Source organism: Cucurbita pepo, chromosome 3 (genome assembly GCF_057944985.1).
Source record: "Cucurbita pepo subsp. pepo isolate OVF chromosome 3, ASM5794498v1, whole genome shotgun sequence".
Taxonomy (NCBI): Eukaryota; Viridiplantae; Streptophyta; class Magnoliopsida; order Cucurbitales; family Cucurbitaceae; genus Cucurbita; species Cucurbita pepo.
In genome coordinates, this window is record NC_141800.1 from 727,389 (window position 1) to 742,576 (window position 15,188).

Sequence of the window (15,188 nt, forward strand, 5' to 3'; positions counted from 1 at the left end):
ACAAATGGCTGACAGCACAATAGGATAAAAAAATGATTTTTTTTTTTTTTTTTTTTGGGGGGGGGGGGGGGGGGGGGGTATGAACCTGACCAGTAATATCATACACTCCACCAATAAGCATAACTTCATTTCGGTTCCTCAAGAAGAGCAAGCCTGAAACACATAGTGAAAGTCAAACCTTCACATGAAAGGTGAGCAAGCCATTCGTTACACTATCGGACTGGCTACTGAAGATTTTTCTAGATCCCTTATAAGTGAGATAATTGAGATAAATATGGGTAAATCAAACAGAGTAAAAGCAGTCACAAGGTTCTTGAAGCAAATCCAAAACCCCTTCAGAGCTTCATCTGTTATTCTCAATTATAGTTAAAGACCAAATACCCCTGCCATTTGAAAAATTTTGAAATATAACGATCAGAGAAGAAAATTGACGAGGGCAGTTGCTAAGGTGATAGTGGAAGAAACAAAAGGGATATAAATACATCATCAGAATTAAGGATGACTCTGAATTCAATCCATCGCCTGTGTAAATCAACAATTTTTTTTTAGTTTTTTCCTCTAACAGATCCTCAATACAAACAAAAGAAGAAAACACTTGGTGCTAGAAAATAATGGCTAAGAGCCGCCTTATGCCGTCACATCTTATCAAACAACTCAAGAAAAAGCACCTGGGTGACAGAAATGCTGCTATGAAACGGGATTTCAGTGTGCAAAATGTGGAGACAGCAAATCAGGAACACCCATGAAAATTACATTGAACCTGCAAAGATGAACGAATCAATTAGATAACTTCTCCCATGTTAATTAAGTTGAATACGGTCTATAAGATAAAAGTCAGAAGTATGTTGACCACCAACGCAGATGGAAAAACTTCTTTTAGGCCATTGTTCTGCCTTCCATAAAATCGTGACACTTCCAGATAACAGTTGCTTAGCCTACTAAAAAGGAACCAACATCTATTGACCATTTAAAGCCTTCACCAAACAAGTTGCTTAGCCTACTAAAAAGGAACCAACAGGTACATCCCCCTTGCCATTTACTTGGATCGAACTCAAAGGGCTTGCTTGAGCACTGGAAGGACGATGATAATAATAGTGTAGATAATTTTTTTAAAAAAATGGGCATGTAGAAAACTGGATGGAAGTATACCCTCCAATTGGATAAAGAGGGTGCAGTTCTAGAAATTTAAAACACCTACATCTAATGGAGTTCAATGTTATACATTTCATACAAAGTAATGGCCGCATCCTTAAATTGAAAGGGTTCAGGATACGATGAACTAAATGGTTAATAGCTCGGCTTGTCCAATTGGTTAAACGAGCTTGGCTGTGCATAAGACTTGTTGATATAACTTTCTTGTTCAACCAAAAGGGAACTCTACAAAAATGGGGAAAATCTGACAAGCCGCGCTTTCTTCTTTGCCTCCTCGTCAGTAGCCATTGACAAAGTTAAGAGCTCAAATCTGAAAAACATAAAAGATAGTCGGACTGAGGAAAGATGAATTATACAAACTTCTCTAACACGATACTAATAAAGCAGAGAGAAAAACCTCTCCGCTCTGGCCTTTCTCTTCAGCTCTTCTGCTTTGAACATTTCATCCGGCCCACATACTGAATCAATGCCGAACCTGCGAAGTTTCCAGTACTCAAACGAAATGGCAGCTTTAAAATTGCGGAACGACACAAGAAAGAAAAATAAAGAAAAAAGGATGAATAAGAAGAAGTTCCGAACTACTTCTGCATCCAATTCGAAAAATGAGAATACAGAATATCTTGTTCTTGAATAAATGCATTAATCAGTTGAAGAATTCACTATCTATCCAGGAAACGGCATCAAATTCAAAGACAGAATTCTAAGCTCTTCACATTCCTCGGAACATAGACATACGAACACGCAACAAATCCGTACGAAAAAATAAACAATGCTACTAAACCGCAAAATCACCTCTCAGCTCGAGAGAATCGCTTTTCTGCCTCCGACAAACGTACAGGAATCCCGAACCGCTCCGCACGACGGATCTTCTTGAAGATATCAAAAACAGAAGCATGATGCTCCGATGTTCTCCCCAAAGCGGCACGTTGAGATTCAGTGCCTTCCTTTGTAGCGGTGGGAGTCACGGAATGGGAAGGCCCGACAGCAAATGAACGGCGATTTTGGTGTTGATCTACTTGGCCATTACCAGCGGCTGCAGATCCTAAATTCAACGGCAAGGCCGATTTCGGTCCTGGAAGATTGTTTTCGCTCAGTTCTTCTGTGAAATCAGTCGCCATTGAAGAAGGAAGATCGGGACCTGCGCGAAATTCAGAATCATTAATATAAAGAGGGTGAGCTTTTCGATGCGCGGTTTTATTTTTTTTGGGTTATCCTTGTATTTTTCAACGCCTGACCGGTTTGGCGGTTTGGGATCCATATTGGCGGTTCGTTTCTTTTCTCTTTGGCGGTTTGTATTTTGTGGCAGAGAAATAACGGTATTTTTCATTTTCGATTGATAAATATAAAATTGATATGTTTAGTCACTTGAAAATATTTGCTTCAAATATTCAAATATTTGTTTGTCGTGACCATCATAATTACCATATATTATTAAATATAGCCCTTCATTTAGGAAATACAAATATCATATAAAATAATTATATAAAAATATCATATAAAATATAAACATCGCAAGTTGTCATAAAGAATAAGTTCATGTATCTATTAGATTCATGAATAATTAGATTACATTTCCCTTTCCTAGGCCTGTATTAGAATTTATTTGGTTCATCACTCTTTCTCATACATAATTATTTTGATTTATTAATGCTTTTATATCTATATACAGTGTTGTCTAGAACGGTTGAGAGGTAATGAGTTTGAGCGTCTTTTTGTATTTGTTCAGAGTAATTTTGTCGAGAGAGATTTTGAGATTAGTTGTTACCCATGAACGGTAAGAGAATTTTTCTCTAAGAACATGGTAAATCATAAACATTTTAAAAAATTCTAGAATTAAAGAGGAAAATGGGTTTAAAAAAAGGCAAAATATCCGCGTGAACTTAGAAAAATTCGGTTCATTTTTCAAGTAATTATACCCAACTAATATCAAAGGGTAAAATACATATATATGACAATCACCTTAACTTGCACATTTTTGTTACAAAAACCATATATACTCTCTATCTATATTCTATAAACAAACGCAAAATGGAGCATAGAAATGCGCATGACTTGATGATTTTTGTGTAAATATTGACGATCAGGCACCTTCAGGTGCATTCAATCAAGCTTTTGAAAGACCGCCTTTCATACTCGTACTCGTACTCGTCCTCGTAGTATATTGGCTGACAAACGTTAGGGAGCGAAGATGAGCCTCATTATAGTCGTCTAGTCGGATTCCTGTCGTATCTTCTACCGCCATTAAGCTTCCTATCAGAATCTCTGTTGGTTCTTGGAGGAGTACTGGCAGATCCAGGAGAGCTGTGGGGTATGTTCGAACCCGGGTCGTATCTTTGGGAAGCTAGATAAGATAAAGCTGTGACAACATCGGCGATCACAGGTCGCATATTTGGCTGCTCTTGAACACACATTGCTGCAACTGCAAGAGCCTGATACAAACCCCTTGAAGGGTATTGGCCTCTAAGCATTGGATCTGCCATTTGCGCAAATCTCATACGGTCTTTAAATAATGGTCTTGCCTGCAATAAAAGGATTTGTATAATAAATCAGAAATATCTTTCCAGACTCGAGGTTTCCTGTACCAATCTATTAGAAGATAAGCATCGAGAGAGAGGAAAAAGAAATCACATACTGAACAACATTTGATTGGTATAATGTTAAATAATAAAAATATATAGATATAGTTCCTAAGGTGAGATCCCACTTTGGTTGGTTGGGGAAGAGAACGAAGCATTCTTTATAAAGGTGTGGAAACCTCTTACTAGCATACGTGTTTTAAAACCCTTGAGGGAAAGCCCCAAAGGGGAAGGTGTGGAAACATCTCCCTAGCAGACGCGTTTTAAAAACCTCAAGGGGAAGCCCGAAAGGAAAGGTATGAAACTTCTCCTTGACAGACGCGTTTTAAAAACCTTGAGAGGAAGCCCATATAGGACAATATCGGCTAGCGATGAGTTTTGGCCGTTACACCTAATGATATAGTCATATATAAGACAAATGTCCTAATTTAAAAGACTGATGTGATGTACCATAGTAGCTAACATGGCATCAGTTCAATTTAGGCAATATATCATATTAATTTTCTTGTGCTGTCATGTCAACTCTTTTTATTATTTATCTGGATAATTAGTATAGATGATTATATTGCTATATTCATAGATCATGTGAGTTGAACAAAACAGAAAGAAGGGACTAAAATGATAAAAGTTGTAACCTATAGAGACTATCAAACACCCAACCTATTTGTACCTTTCACCTCCTAGGACAACTTTTACCAGATATGAAAGATGATAAATTCTTTTTACTAGTGTTACCGCTGAAGTTGCATAGAAACGAAGAACATGAAGTCCTAGAATTATCAGACCATTTAAGCCAAAAAGTGATGTACATATGGGAAAATGTTAGATCTCTTACCCATGAAACCAGATTTTGCTCCCCTGCTGCTCTTGAATCATCAATTGCTTTCCTGCCTGTTATGATTTCTAGAAGGACAACACCAAAGCTATAAACATCTGACTTGAGAGTTAACTGACCAGTCATTGCATATTCAGGAGCACAATATCCGTAAGTGCCCATAACTCTGGTAGATACATGTGTATTATCCCCAACAGGCCCAAGTTTGGCCAATCCAAAATCAGACAGCTTGGGATGATAACCTTTATCAAGCAGAATGTTGGAACTTTTTAAATCTCGATAAATAACTGGCGGGCTCGCTTTGTCGTGCAAATATTCCAACCCTCGTGCTGCCCCAGTAGCTATTTTCATTCTTGTATTCCAATCTAGTACTTTTGTACCAGGTGAAATGTCTGCAGAAGAAGATAACAAAGAGTAAGCAGGGAATTTTCTATGCAGTAAAAGTATACAGAGCATGTAGAAATTTCTATACCATGTAAATGGTCATCTAAAGCTCCTAGACGCATATATTCATATATAAGAAGCCTTTGATCTCCATCAGCACAATAACCAATCAGATTAACTAGATTTGGGTGATGAAGTAGGCTTAACATCAACACTTCAACGAGGAATTCTCTGTTCCCTTGCAACCCATTGCGGTCAAGTTGTTTAATTGCCACAACCTACAATGAATGAAAAGAGTGATTTCAAGTCCTGCGTCCAACTTCCTTTCGAAGTATGACAAACTAAAAGGGATTAATCTTTGAGCAGCCTTTGAACTGTGAAATAATAAGCTGAAAAAAATTAAACTAAATCAAAATTCACAACAAGAAAGGGATGAGGCATACATATATGATAATTATACAACCAAATAAACCATCGTGGTATAAGAAATATGACCGACCTGATTGATGCTTTCTAAATTTCCTTTGTAAACTCGACCAAAACCTCCCTCTCCCAATAGACAGTCTGCCCTAAAATTCCTGGTAGCAGCTGCCAACTCCCGGAATGAAAATATCTGTGCCTTGATAGGATCAGATCCTCCACCTTTCGAGGCTTCACTGAAGGAGGAACTTGTCTTTAGTTTCCCTGCAACATGAAAAACAGATCAGACAAAAAATTTCCGAAAAATTTATAGTAGCCACTGAACTTGATTCATATGATAGCAGTAGCTCAAAAGTCTCCTGTAAAAACTTATCTACAGACAGAATAAAAAGAAATTCAGTATCAGTTGATAGCGAATAACAGAAATCAAGGAAAGTCGTGGACATGATATACTCCAAATTAACAATCAGTAAATATGTCAGGATGCGATTGTGTATTCTGGATCAATGCGCAATAGTATTTTGCTATATGTAAACTGGAGTCTTGAAATCGCCATTATATTGAAGAAGTTAGCATACAGCTTCGATGAGAGCAAAATTCAAACTAGATTTAGAAAACCGGATGTCTGATTGAAGTACCGTCAAGCTGGATCGTCGATACGATCGCCATAGAGACGTTTAGCAACCATAAATCTCTCAATGTAAATCAGACGTCCAACAATTTCTACTAAACATGAACCTGGTTTAGTTTTATACTCTACGGAAACGCAGTTCGTTTGAAAATCAATGAGCTAACAAAATCCATCGCTAATCAAGTTCTACAGAAACCAAAGTCAAAGAAAGAAATAAAAAAATGAAAAAACTCGACCGAATCCATCCGAACGAAGTGGATTCCAAATACGACCACAGTACAGTTAAGCGAAGGAGTAACAGATTAAATCAAACAATAGAGGAAGAGATAGACGTACCTGAAGCAGCTTTGCTTGGATCAACTCGACTCTTCTGAGATTCCAACTTCTTTAATTTCTTGGACCTGACTTTCCTATTTGAATTTCCAGAACAAGGAATCCAAATCATGCTTAATTCAATCTCCTTGCGCACTCTTTGATGAACTTCCACAGCAGCATCCAACCAAGAAGAGGAAAACAGATGGCCTAAAAGTATCCAAAAGTTCTGCAAATCCAAAACCAATATAAAAGCCACCAGTTTAGAAAGCTCCGAAGAACATGAATCAGAAATGGCCTTCAGCTGTCTCCTTGAAATGTTTAGTTTGTCTTTTCCCGTTTACTTTCTCTCTCTCTCTCTCTCTCTCTCTCTCGCCAACATATTTTCTTCTTTTTTTTCTCTTTCAAGAAAATTAGTTATTGGCTGAAGTTCGGACGTTTAAAACGATGTCGTATTAATCTGATTCTCAAATTCTTTTCATTGGGCTATTTTAGTTTATTGGGCCCGCTTTGGACCTTGGTGGGCTAATCTACACCCACCGACGTGTCGTATGGGTCATTTCCATTCTGTCGGAGTAGTTGAGATCACGTTGAATTAAAATATTGTTTAGAACCTTCATTTGACAGCCAACGTGGCATGTATTTATTTATTTCTCTTTTTTCTTTTGCAACAAACGTGGCATGTATTTAGAAAAAGAAAAGGCAAAAATATCTGATCCAACCTCTTAATAGTTGACCAAGAATACGTGTTAAGATTAAACTGATACGTATCTCATACACCCATATTATATTTATTTCTCTCTAATATACGTAAATATCGAGTATCTATTTACTACTATTCCAATGGGAATTTATTTGATTATGTAAATGATCATAAATAAAGTCTATAATCATAAATAAAGAATTTTAACTACCATTTAGATGCGATAGTTTTAGTAAATATTCTCATTTACTCGACTTTTTTGGAACCATAAAAGTAATAGGAAGGACTCATGATTGAAAAGGAGAGGAGGAAAAAACAAAGCTATCTTGTTGGTTTGATGTCTACAAAACGTAACACTCATTGGAAGTGCTTGAAAATTTGCTCAACTAAAAGCAGCACAATGAAGAGTAGTCACTACTCTGTTGCAACAAACCATACACGTCGAAACTATGGATGTTGAAGACGAAACGACGTACCGATATGGATGAGCAATAGGCACGACGATATCTTCAAAATGATTTGGTGTTTCGTCTCCACATGTTGGCTGCCTTCACTCTGCTCCACAAGTGAATCAATCCATTTGCTTCTATTCTTTTGGGCTATTCCATTTGAGGAGCTACATGATTTGCATTTCCAAGTGAGATATCATGATTGTGTTTTCCTTCATACGTAGTGATAAAGGAATCTGGATCCTCCGACGCTCGTTCGACGTACTTGCGCGCTTTGCATTTGAGACCGGTACATCTATAGTAACTTCTGCAAGGCGAAAGATTACATGAGATCGGCTCCTGACAGATATATAAGCAACCAAGAAAAATTTAATAGCAGAACTTGTTGGTGATATACAAGCCACTAGGTTGGTGATGCTCATGCAGTCTGTAAAACGCGTATTCCACATCTTTTTAAGAAATGTTTTGTTCTCCTCTCCAACCGATGGGGGATCTCACAATCCACTCCCTTAGGGGCCTAGCGTCCTTGCTGGCACACCACCCGGTATCTAGCTCTGATACCATTTGTAACAGTTCAAACCTACCACTAGCAGATATTGTCCTATTTGAGTTTTAACTCAAGGTTTTAGAACGTATCTAATAGGGAGAGATTTCAACACCCTTATAAGGAATGTTTCGTTCTCCTCTCCAACCGATGTGGGATCTCACAATCCACCCCCTTGGGGGCCCAGCGTCCTCGCTAGCACACTGCTCGGTGCCTAGCTTTGATATCATTTGTAACAATTCAAGCCCACCACTAGCAAACATTGTCCTATTTGGATTTTCTCTTATGGACTTCCCCTCAAGATTTTAAAACGTGTCTGCTATGGAGAGATTTTTTACACTCTTATAAGGAATGTTTCCTTCCTTTCTCCAACCGACGTGGGATCGCTACAGGTTTACACCTTTTGGCTAACAAATTTCGTTGGGAACTTGTTAAAAACTAGAATTTGTAGAAACAAGAAGCTCAGAAGAATCTCCATAGCAACTAGCATTAGAGGATACAAACAGTAACTTCAGGCGGTAAGGATGGAAACAAATAAACTGGAATAATAATATGGTAATAACCAAAATGAAACTGAGTTAACGCAGATCTTCAAGTCCTTACCGAGGGTATAGATTTCCCTTTACAACTTTCTGCCCATATTTTCTCCAACGAATGCCTTTGCCAGAAATCTCGATATCACCGGAGCCTCGAGCCATAGCATGGTGCTCATAAACGCCTTCAATTGATATATCAGCTTCATTTCTTGGATTTTTGCCACCCCTGAATTGCAAGATGAACATATAACTCATAAGAACATGAACTATAGGAGCAAAAATAAATTATAAGACAGACAAGCAAGCAGACTCAGATGCCAAGTTCATTTTACAACTATAGGAGCAAAAAGGCAGCTTTGTATAATGTGACCATAGTTTAAGTAGCTTTCTCTTACCTTCTTTTACTTCGCAATTTATCACCTGTGGATTCAAGTCCTTTGCTTCCTTCTTCACATTCTACACTTAGACCGCATGAATTATCAGAGATTCTACATCCACCATGGACTTCTCTAACTACAACTGGATCAAAGGGTAATGTAACTCTGCCTTGACAAGTTTTTTCGATGTGATTCTCGAGCTGGCTTTCACTACCTTCTATTTGCCCGTTGAGGTAATAAAGCCATAGCTCCGGATTAGTATCTCGTACCGTTCCATTTGATATCGAACCTTCCCCTTGTGTCCCTGATGAGTTGAGCTTTAGAGGCTGAGGCTTTGGGTGGTCGTGCTCACCTTTGTAAACAATTTCAGCAATCTTCCCATCCAATGATCTCTCAACCTTTTTCTTGACAGGACAACTTGGATGTGTGCACTTGTAATAACTCCGCGGATACTTGCTTCCCTTAACTTGCTTTTGTCCATATTTCCTCCAATTATATCCGTCATAAGAAGGCTGAGCACAACTTACTTGAGAATGAAGCAATGTTGGATCCTCTTTGCTATAATTCAATGTCACTCTTGAGCTTTCAATAGATTGGCTGTTTTCAACGGTGGACGTGATGTTCTGGGGAAGATTTGAGGTCAGTGCAGATTGGACATTGTCTTTACCTTGATTTGGACATTGAATACTGTCCTTATCAGGTGGATGTGGTAAACAGTTTTGCAAATTGGTGTTCCCCTGGCAAAAGAGAAGCCAGCAGCAAAGTTATGCAGATTCTCAAGTGCTCAAATCTTCTCTTTAAAGAGCATCAAACAGATAAACTGAACCATACTCAACCAACAAAGAAATAGAAGTGATTATGAAGCTACTTACAATGTGTGACAGCTGAGAGACGGTCCGTTTCGATACATGCTTCGCCAAAGGTTTGAATAAAACAGTGGTTTTGCTGTCTGATATGGCAAGATTATCAGATGAACTACGAGAGATCGTTTGAGGGGCGGTTTCCAAAATTTTGGCCTGAAAATGTTGAATGTCACATAAGGAGGTGCAATATTATGAAATAAAAAGTACTATAGAAGTAAATTATCAGAGGAACAAATCACCATGGGTGATGGAGCAGGATTGTCCTTCAGCTTAAACCTCACTGTCTTCGGTCTTATGGCAGCAACCTTGGTTGTTTCTGATGTCATATTAGGTGGAGAACTATTGAAGGCACACGCAAGGATATCAGAGAATGACTTAAAACTAGAACATGTTGGCCTTGACGCCACCGGTCTGGCAATAACAACTCTCTCCGCCGCTTTATTGTCCATGATGCACAAGAAGTCACGTTTTTCTCAGAAAAGACACGCCTATGAACATTCAAGAAAACTTTGATAACCAAATAATTGCTTCCCAGAATGCGGTATCCAATAGCTTTGAAAGGACCCAACAAAGAATCAAGCTGAAGGCTTAAGCAATGGCTTTTCTACATTGTTTGTGGTCAAACGAGACTCCATACCCTATAATTCATGGAGAAATGTAATTACATCGAAAGCGGGTCAGCGCTATTTATGAAGTTCATCAAGTATTACAGAACATCACAGCAGTTTGGATCATTCAAAGCATAACAAGAAAACTTCCTAGTCTGCCAGAACAATTCAGAACTCCCAGCAAAGGATATCTCAACATTTGAGACAAGTTTGTCAAATGTTTCAATATGATGAAGCTATAATGAATACATTAACTGAAACACACAATCAATAAGCATTATAACAATGGGAAAATCCAGACACCAGAACATAACCCTCTTGTTGTTTGCTTCAATCTAGAATCATACTAAAAGAAATATACCAAAACCCATATTTAAAATGACTTCATCAAGATCTAAAACTCCAATTCCAACGAATTTACGAATCCTTGAGGAAGGGGGAAATAGGGAACAATCGATCAAAAGTACTCAAATATCAAACAGAAGAAAACCAGGGCAAAGACAAACCAATTGCTTCAAGCCCATCCACGGAATCTCGAACCACTGATTCTCCGAGACGATCTTCACTTCAAATGGGATTATTTGAAAGTGGGTTTCCTTAGCAGATGATTTCAAAATGGAAGACGAGAAGAAACCCCATTTGCTGAAACAATCTGAAGAAGACGAAGAACAGAGAGCGGAGGCGAGTGAAGGAGAAACTGGTGGTCGCCGCTTTCATCGTGGAGGAACAGATTAAAGGGGTGGCGGGCGATAAGCAAGGGGGTTTTGGAGATTGTGGGTGTGGGGGGTTTTAGTTAGTTGGGGGTGGGGGCGAAGAGGAAGAGCGGGGAGTGGCCAATCCCGCCAACTGAAATTCTACTGAGAAGAATGGTAGTTGAATTGGGCGATGCACGTGCTGCTGCTGCAAAGGGAAGAGCCTGAAGAAGCAATGATGATAATTTGGTTAAATGAGCTTCCATGTTTACACACCGACTGCCTGGCCATGAAGTGAGGTTTTGGAATACCCCACCACCCAAATTATTACACCCAACACTCTCCACATCTTCAGATTATTCTTTTAATTGTTTAAATCTCGTTTTGAAAAAATTACATTTATTGAAAGTCCGAGCTCATTATGGGTTTATAATCCAAAAATACTATTTTCATTAGTAATCAAGGATCAAAGTGGACAATATCATACCATTATGAAAAGGAATACTACTTTCATGGAATACTATTTTCATGGGTAATCAAGGATCACTGACAATATCATACCATTATGGAAAGTTGTGTTAATCTAACATAATATCAATATCATACTATTTTCAAGGATGTTAATAGAATCTAAAAGAAATTAAGGAGGGGTTAAAAAAAAAAACTTAATTCTCCCATTTCTCTTTCATCTATATATATATATCCATTTAAAGAAGTCTAATACAAGTGTAAATTTAAAAAAAATGAACTTCATGTGTAAAAGATTCATTTGAAAACGAAATTTTAATAGAGAATCTAAATTGGTCCAGTTTTTACCACCCAACTCAGTGTGATCAATAATTCCCACGTTCAAAGAAGAACATTTCTAAAAAGTTATACTATTTTTACCAATCTATCTATATCTATACTATAAAGAAAGCATGCGAAACAAAGAACACAGATTCCATTGAATTTCCATACAAATTTACAGACCTTCACCTGAATCTCCCCGTCTACAATCATGAACATCATAAGATGAAGAAGAAGAAGCAAGGTAGGAGCAGAGAGGTCAATACACAAGCAAAAATCACTATTTAATTGGTGCAAGAATGGTATAGACCAACAGGAATGTAACAATTACAATTGCACCTGCTAGAGTAAACCTTGGACTAGTCCACAGCATCAGATTTGATCTCTCTGTTCTTTTGATGGGATCTACTTCTTCAGACAATGGATAATCCGATCTTCGCGGATTCCAGCTTACATATTTGTTTGGAGAGAAATCCGAGAAGATCGTCTTTTTCCCTCGCTTTCTGAACTTCGACCAAGCCTTGTCCCAATCTGTTGTGGGCTTATCACCTGATTCACATAATTGGTAATCAATGATGCAAAGAGTAATTAGATACTTGATATGATTCAGAAAATTGTAATTCAAATTTCTGCCTGCAAATATCCTTATCATCACCCTAATACTGAGGACAGGCCAATGTAAAGTAACATGGGAAACATTTACTTTATTTAGGCTATTTTCAAACAATAACTGTTTAACCTCAATGTTAAGCATCAACTTGATCTGCATTTGATATTGAAAAATTCAAATAGTTAGCTTACAAACTAGAAGAACTCGAGTTACTCAAAATGGTGTCCTCGTGTAAGGGCTCGGGATGTTCAAACATACCTTTCAAGTATTGAATTCAATTCTCTAGATTGAAAACTTAAAATAATTCAAAACGCTTGTTTTCTCATGAAAATAAAGGACAAAGCCTCAAAGATTTCTTGTTTTTATTTCTTAAAAAGGAAAAGATTCAAATTTACAAGTTATGTATGAACCAACTTCCCACTCAGGACAACAGAACCTCTACATATATTTTAAGTAATATGATATTACCCACTTTCGTAATAAGCCCTGGTGATTTTGCTTTTGGTTTCGCCCAAAAGGTCTCATACTAATTGAAATGATTGTCCTCACTTAAATTCATACATTTTTTTCCTTTTCTAGCCAACGTGGGACTTTGTTTGTACTCCTAACACTTGGTAATTGAAATCTCGACTTCTTTTGAGAGCCTAGAGCTTGAAAAGTGAGCTGATGATACTCAATATAACTAGAACCAATCAATCTCGCATAAGATAGTAGGACATATAACTCTTGATCATTGAGTAGATGGCACTCGTTCAGAATCAAGGAGACAAGAGAAATGTTGTTGTGCAACAAGTTAATACATATTAAGGAGAATTAGTAGCTTTATAATTGGAAGTTACATGCCTTTATCTGGGCGATCAAGAGCAAGCTAAAGCATATTAACGCTTTGAAAAGCAAATTGATCAAGAGATTAAGAAGGAAATTGCTCGTAATTTTTGTATACTCCAAGTGAGTTTTTCCTGTAATTTGGAAGCATTCTTGCTTTTATCGACTAGAGAATTAGTCAAAAACCTTCATCAGCGAGTGACTAATACTTAAAAACAGATGAATCAAATCCTAAACCTAATTTTAGACGAAACGGAAATCTAGATCTCAACACTAACATGTAACTCCTACTCCATTCTAAGTACCTCCGATCATCATACTCAAAATGGCGGGAGAATACGAAAAGCATTTCTCAACACTAAATTACTTTTATCCTTTAAGACATTTCGATTACTTCCTTAAACCAGAGTGTTCAATGGATTCTTGCCTCTCTCCCTCACACTCAAACTAAAATCCAAAGTAGCTAGAGAGGTCAACAACGAAGCAAAACTCATACTCAAACTAAAAATCAGTAAAAATAGAGAAAAGAATACCGATGCCATACGTTTCTGATCATCATTATCGTCATCTTTTCGTGGATCTGTAGGCCTTCTCCCTGAGCACAGAGGAACCGCCGGCGAAGAAGAAGACGGTGAGGACGCAGAAGATTTTTGTTTGTTTCTCGAGAAAAAGTAACGAGGTGCGATTACGGTTCCGATTAGCATCGCGGCAAAGATTCCAGTTCCAGATTGAAACCAAGAATTCTTTCCTTGGTCTGCATCCACCGATTCACTTCACTGGCCCCCCTCAGTTCGTTCCTTCTGATATCCGTATTCGGTGAACTTGCAGGCCTCAGAATCTGCCACGTCATCCGAATCATCGTCTTTGTGGGCCCGTAAGATCCCACGTCAACTAATTTGGGCTTTTTTAGTATGAATTGGGCCGATCCGTCCAGCTTCTCTCGTTTCTGGCCCAACTAGTTATAAATAGATTAAATTCAATAAATAATTTTAACAGACATGATTTGAAGTATCGAAAATGGTTTTAAATTCTTTATCTGAATCTTTTTAAGTAATATAATTAAAATATATTTTTTTAAATAGAACGATAATAATATTAATAAATTATTATATCATAAATGTTAACTATCCATTTACATTTCAATTCATTCTCAAAATTCTATGTTAAAAATGTTCGTAAAATTATATTTAAATTGTTACATTGTGTTAAGAAGATTAAATTTGTATATAGTTTCAATAAATATGTTTATTTGGTTCGATTTCTAATAAAAAAATTAAAAATTAAATGATATATCGAAAAAAAAATTAAATTACAAATTAATATAATTCCACGTGTCAATTAATACACATTCTCTTTACAAAGTGTAATTTTTTAAAATTACTAAATTTAGAATTTAACATAAATAAATAAAAACAATCCATTAAAGAAAGAAGGGAACGCTTTAGTTAAAGAGGGAAAAGGAAAGAAGAGAAAAGAAAAAAGGTGATAAGACATTTATGACCCTACCCATTGCCTTCTTTGGCAAAACACGAGCCACTCGTGTTTCACTCTCGCGCCTCCGTTCATTTGGCGTTTGCTCGTCCATGTATGTGCCGGTCACCGGTGGCGCGCCCCGTCCCTAAATTGTCGTTTCAGGAAAAAAAAAATATTAAATATTAATCACAAGTGGGAGATATTTCGCCACGTGTCGATCATTACAGGGGTGTGGAAAAAAAGTTGGGCGAGGCTGTTGGGCCCACCCACTCCCAAATCCAATATGCACCACGGAAAAACAAGTTGGTTAGTAGATAAATCTCAGCCGTTGGATCCCGTGGTCACGGTAATGTCCAGCGTGTAAATCCAACCTTTAGAAATAGCTACTGCTTTTAATTTCATCCGTACT

At 37.5% G+C, this 15,188-nt stretch overlaps 4 protein-coding genes across 15 annotated transcripts; all 4 read right to left on the reverse strand.

Annotated features, from left to right (window-relative positions):
* Nucleotides 1-64: 64 nt before the first annotated feature.
* Nucleotides 65-2,347, reverse strand: LOC111790562 (uncharacterized). 12 transcript variants are annotated; one of them, XR_015420334.1, is made up of 5 exons: nucleotides 1,945-2,347; nucleotides 1,550-1,627; nucleotides 1,223-1,462; nucleotides 669-760; nucleotides 65-153 (listed from the first exon to the last, which is right to left on the reverse strand). XR_015420334.1 is itself a non-coding variant. In XM_023671511.2 (3 exons), exons 1-3 carry the CDS (start codon nucleotides 2,268-2,270, stop codon nucleotides 1,378-1,380), a joined length of 489 nt encoding a protein of 162 aa, XP_023527279.2. In that variant the 5' UTR covers nucleotides 2,271-2,347; the 3' UTR covers nucleotides 453-1,377. The 12 variants fall into 12 exon arrangements, 1 of the variants encoding a protein (XP_023527279.2); XR_015420337.1 differs by having other exon boundaries at nucleotides 65-522; XR_015420333.1 differs by having other exon boundaries at nucleotides 854-1,462.
* A 685-nt stretch (nucleotides 2,348-3,032) lies between these two features.
* Nucleotides 3,033-6,707, reverse strand: LOC111790808 (putative serine/threonine-protein kinase PBL7). The gene is made up of 5 exons (XM_023671870.2): nucleotides 6,335-6,707; nucleotides 5,447-5,631; nucleotides 5,036-5,225; nucleotides 4,564-4,955; nucleotides 3,033-3,671 (listed from the first exon to the last, which is right to left on the reverse strand). The coding sequence occupies exons 1-5, from the start codon at nucleotides 6,441-6,443 to the stop codon at nucleotides 3,351-3,353; spliced, it is 1,197 nt and encodes a 398-aa protein (XP_023527638.2). The 5' UTR covers nucleotides 6,444-6,707; the 3' UTR covers nucleotides 3,033-3,350.
* Nucleotides 6,708-7,287: 580 nt separating this feature from the next.
* On the reverse strand, nucleotides 7,288-11,360 carry LOC111790807 (WRKY transcription factor 44). The gene is made up of 6 exons (XM_023671869.2): nucleotides 10,897-11,360; nucleotides 10,022-10,420; nucleotides 9,792-9,935; nucleotides 8,938-9,656; nucleotides 8,610-8,768; nucleotides 7,288-7,769 (listed from the first exon to the last, which is right to left on the reverse strand). Exons 2-6 carry the CDS (start codon nucleotides 10,229-10,231, stop codon nucleotides 7,613-7,615), a joined length of 1,389 nt encoding a protein of 462 aa, XP_023527637.2. The 5' UTR covers nucleotides 10,232-10,420; nucleotides 10,897-11,360; the 3' UTR covers nucleotides 7,288-7,612.
* Nucleotides 11,361-12,007: 647 nt separating this feature from the next.
* On the reverse strand, nucleotides 12,008-14,109 carry LOC111789979 (2,3-bisphosphoglycerate-independent phosphoglycerate mutase). Its single transcript, XM_023670725.2, has 2 exons — nucleotides 13,851-14,109; nucleotides 12,008-12,420 (listed from the first exon to the last, which is right to left on the reverse strand). Exons 1-2 carry the CDS (start codon nucleotides 14,008-14,010, stop codon nucleotides 12,152-12,154), a joined length of 429 nt encoding a protein of 142 aa, XP_023526493.2. The 5' UTR covers nucleotides 14,011-14,109; the 3' UTR covers nucleotides 12,008-12,151.
* Between the last annotated feature and the right edge of the window lie 1,079 nt (nucleotides 14,110-15,188).

Coding starts and splice junctions, on each gene's coding strand:
- LOC111790562 (XM_023671511.2), bottom strand. CDS start 2,270: ATGGCGACTGATTTCACAGAAGAACTGAGCGAAAACAATCTTCCAGGA. Junction 1,628..1,944: donor CGATTCTCTCGAGCTGAGAG/GTGATTTTGCGG, acceptor GAAACTTCGCAG/GTTCGGCATTGATTCAGTAT. Junction 1,463..1,549: donor AGAAAGGCCAGAGCGGAGAG/GTTTTTCTCTCT, acceptor TATGTTTTTCAG/ATTTGAGCTCTTAACTTTGT.
- LOC111790807 (XM_023671869.2), bottom strand. CDS start 10,231: ATGGACAATAAAGCGGCGGAGAGAGTTGTTATTGCCAGACCGGTGGCG. Junction 9,936..10,021: donor ATCCTGCTCCATCACCCATG/GTGATTTGTTCC, acceptor CAACATTTTCAG/GCCAAAATTTTGGAAACCGC. Junction 8,769..8,937: donor AAATTGCGAAGTAAAAGAAG/GTAAGAGAAAGC, acceptor CTTGCAATTCAG/GGGTGGCAAAAATCCAAGAA.
- LOC111790808 (XM_023671870.2), bottom strand. CDS start 6,443: ATGATTTGGATTCCTTGTTCTGGAAATTCAAATAGGAAAGTCAGGTCC. Junction 5,226..5,446: donor ATTTAGAAAGCATCAATCAG/GTCGGTCATATT, acceptor CATTCATTGTAG/GTTGTGGCAATTAAACAACT. Junction 4,956..5,035: donor TTTAGATGACCATTTACATG/GTATAGAAATTT, acceptor CTTCTTCTGCAG/ACATTTCACCTGGTACAAAA.
- LOC111789979 (XM_023670725.2), bottom strand. CDS start 14,010: ATGCTAATCGGAACCGTAATCGCACCTCGTTACTTTTTCTCGAGAAAC. Junction 12,421..13,850: donor CGATAATGATGATCAGAAAC/GTATGGCATCGG, acceptor TATGTGAATCAG/GTGATAAGCCCACAACAGAT.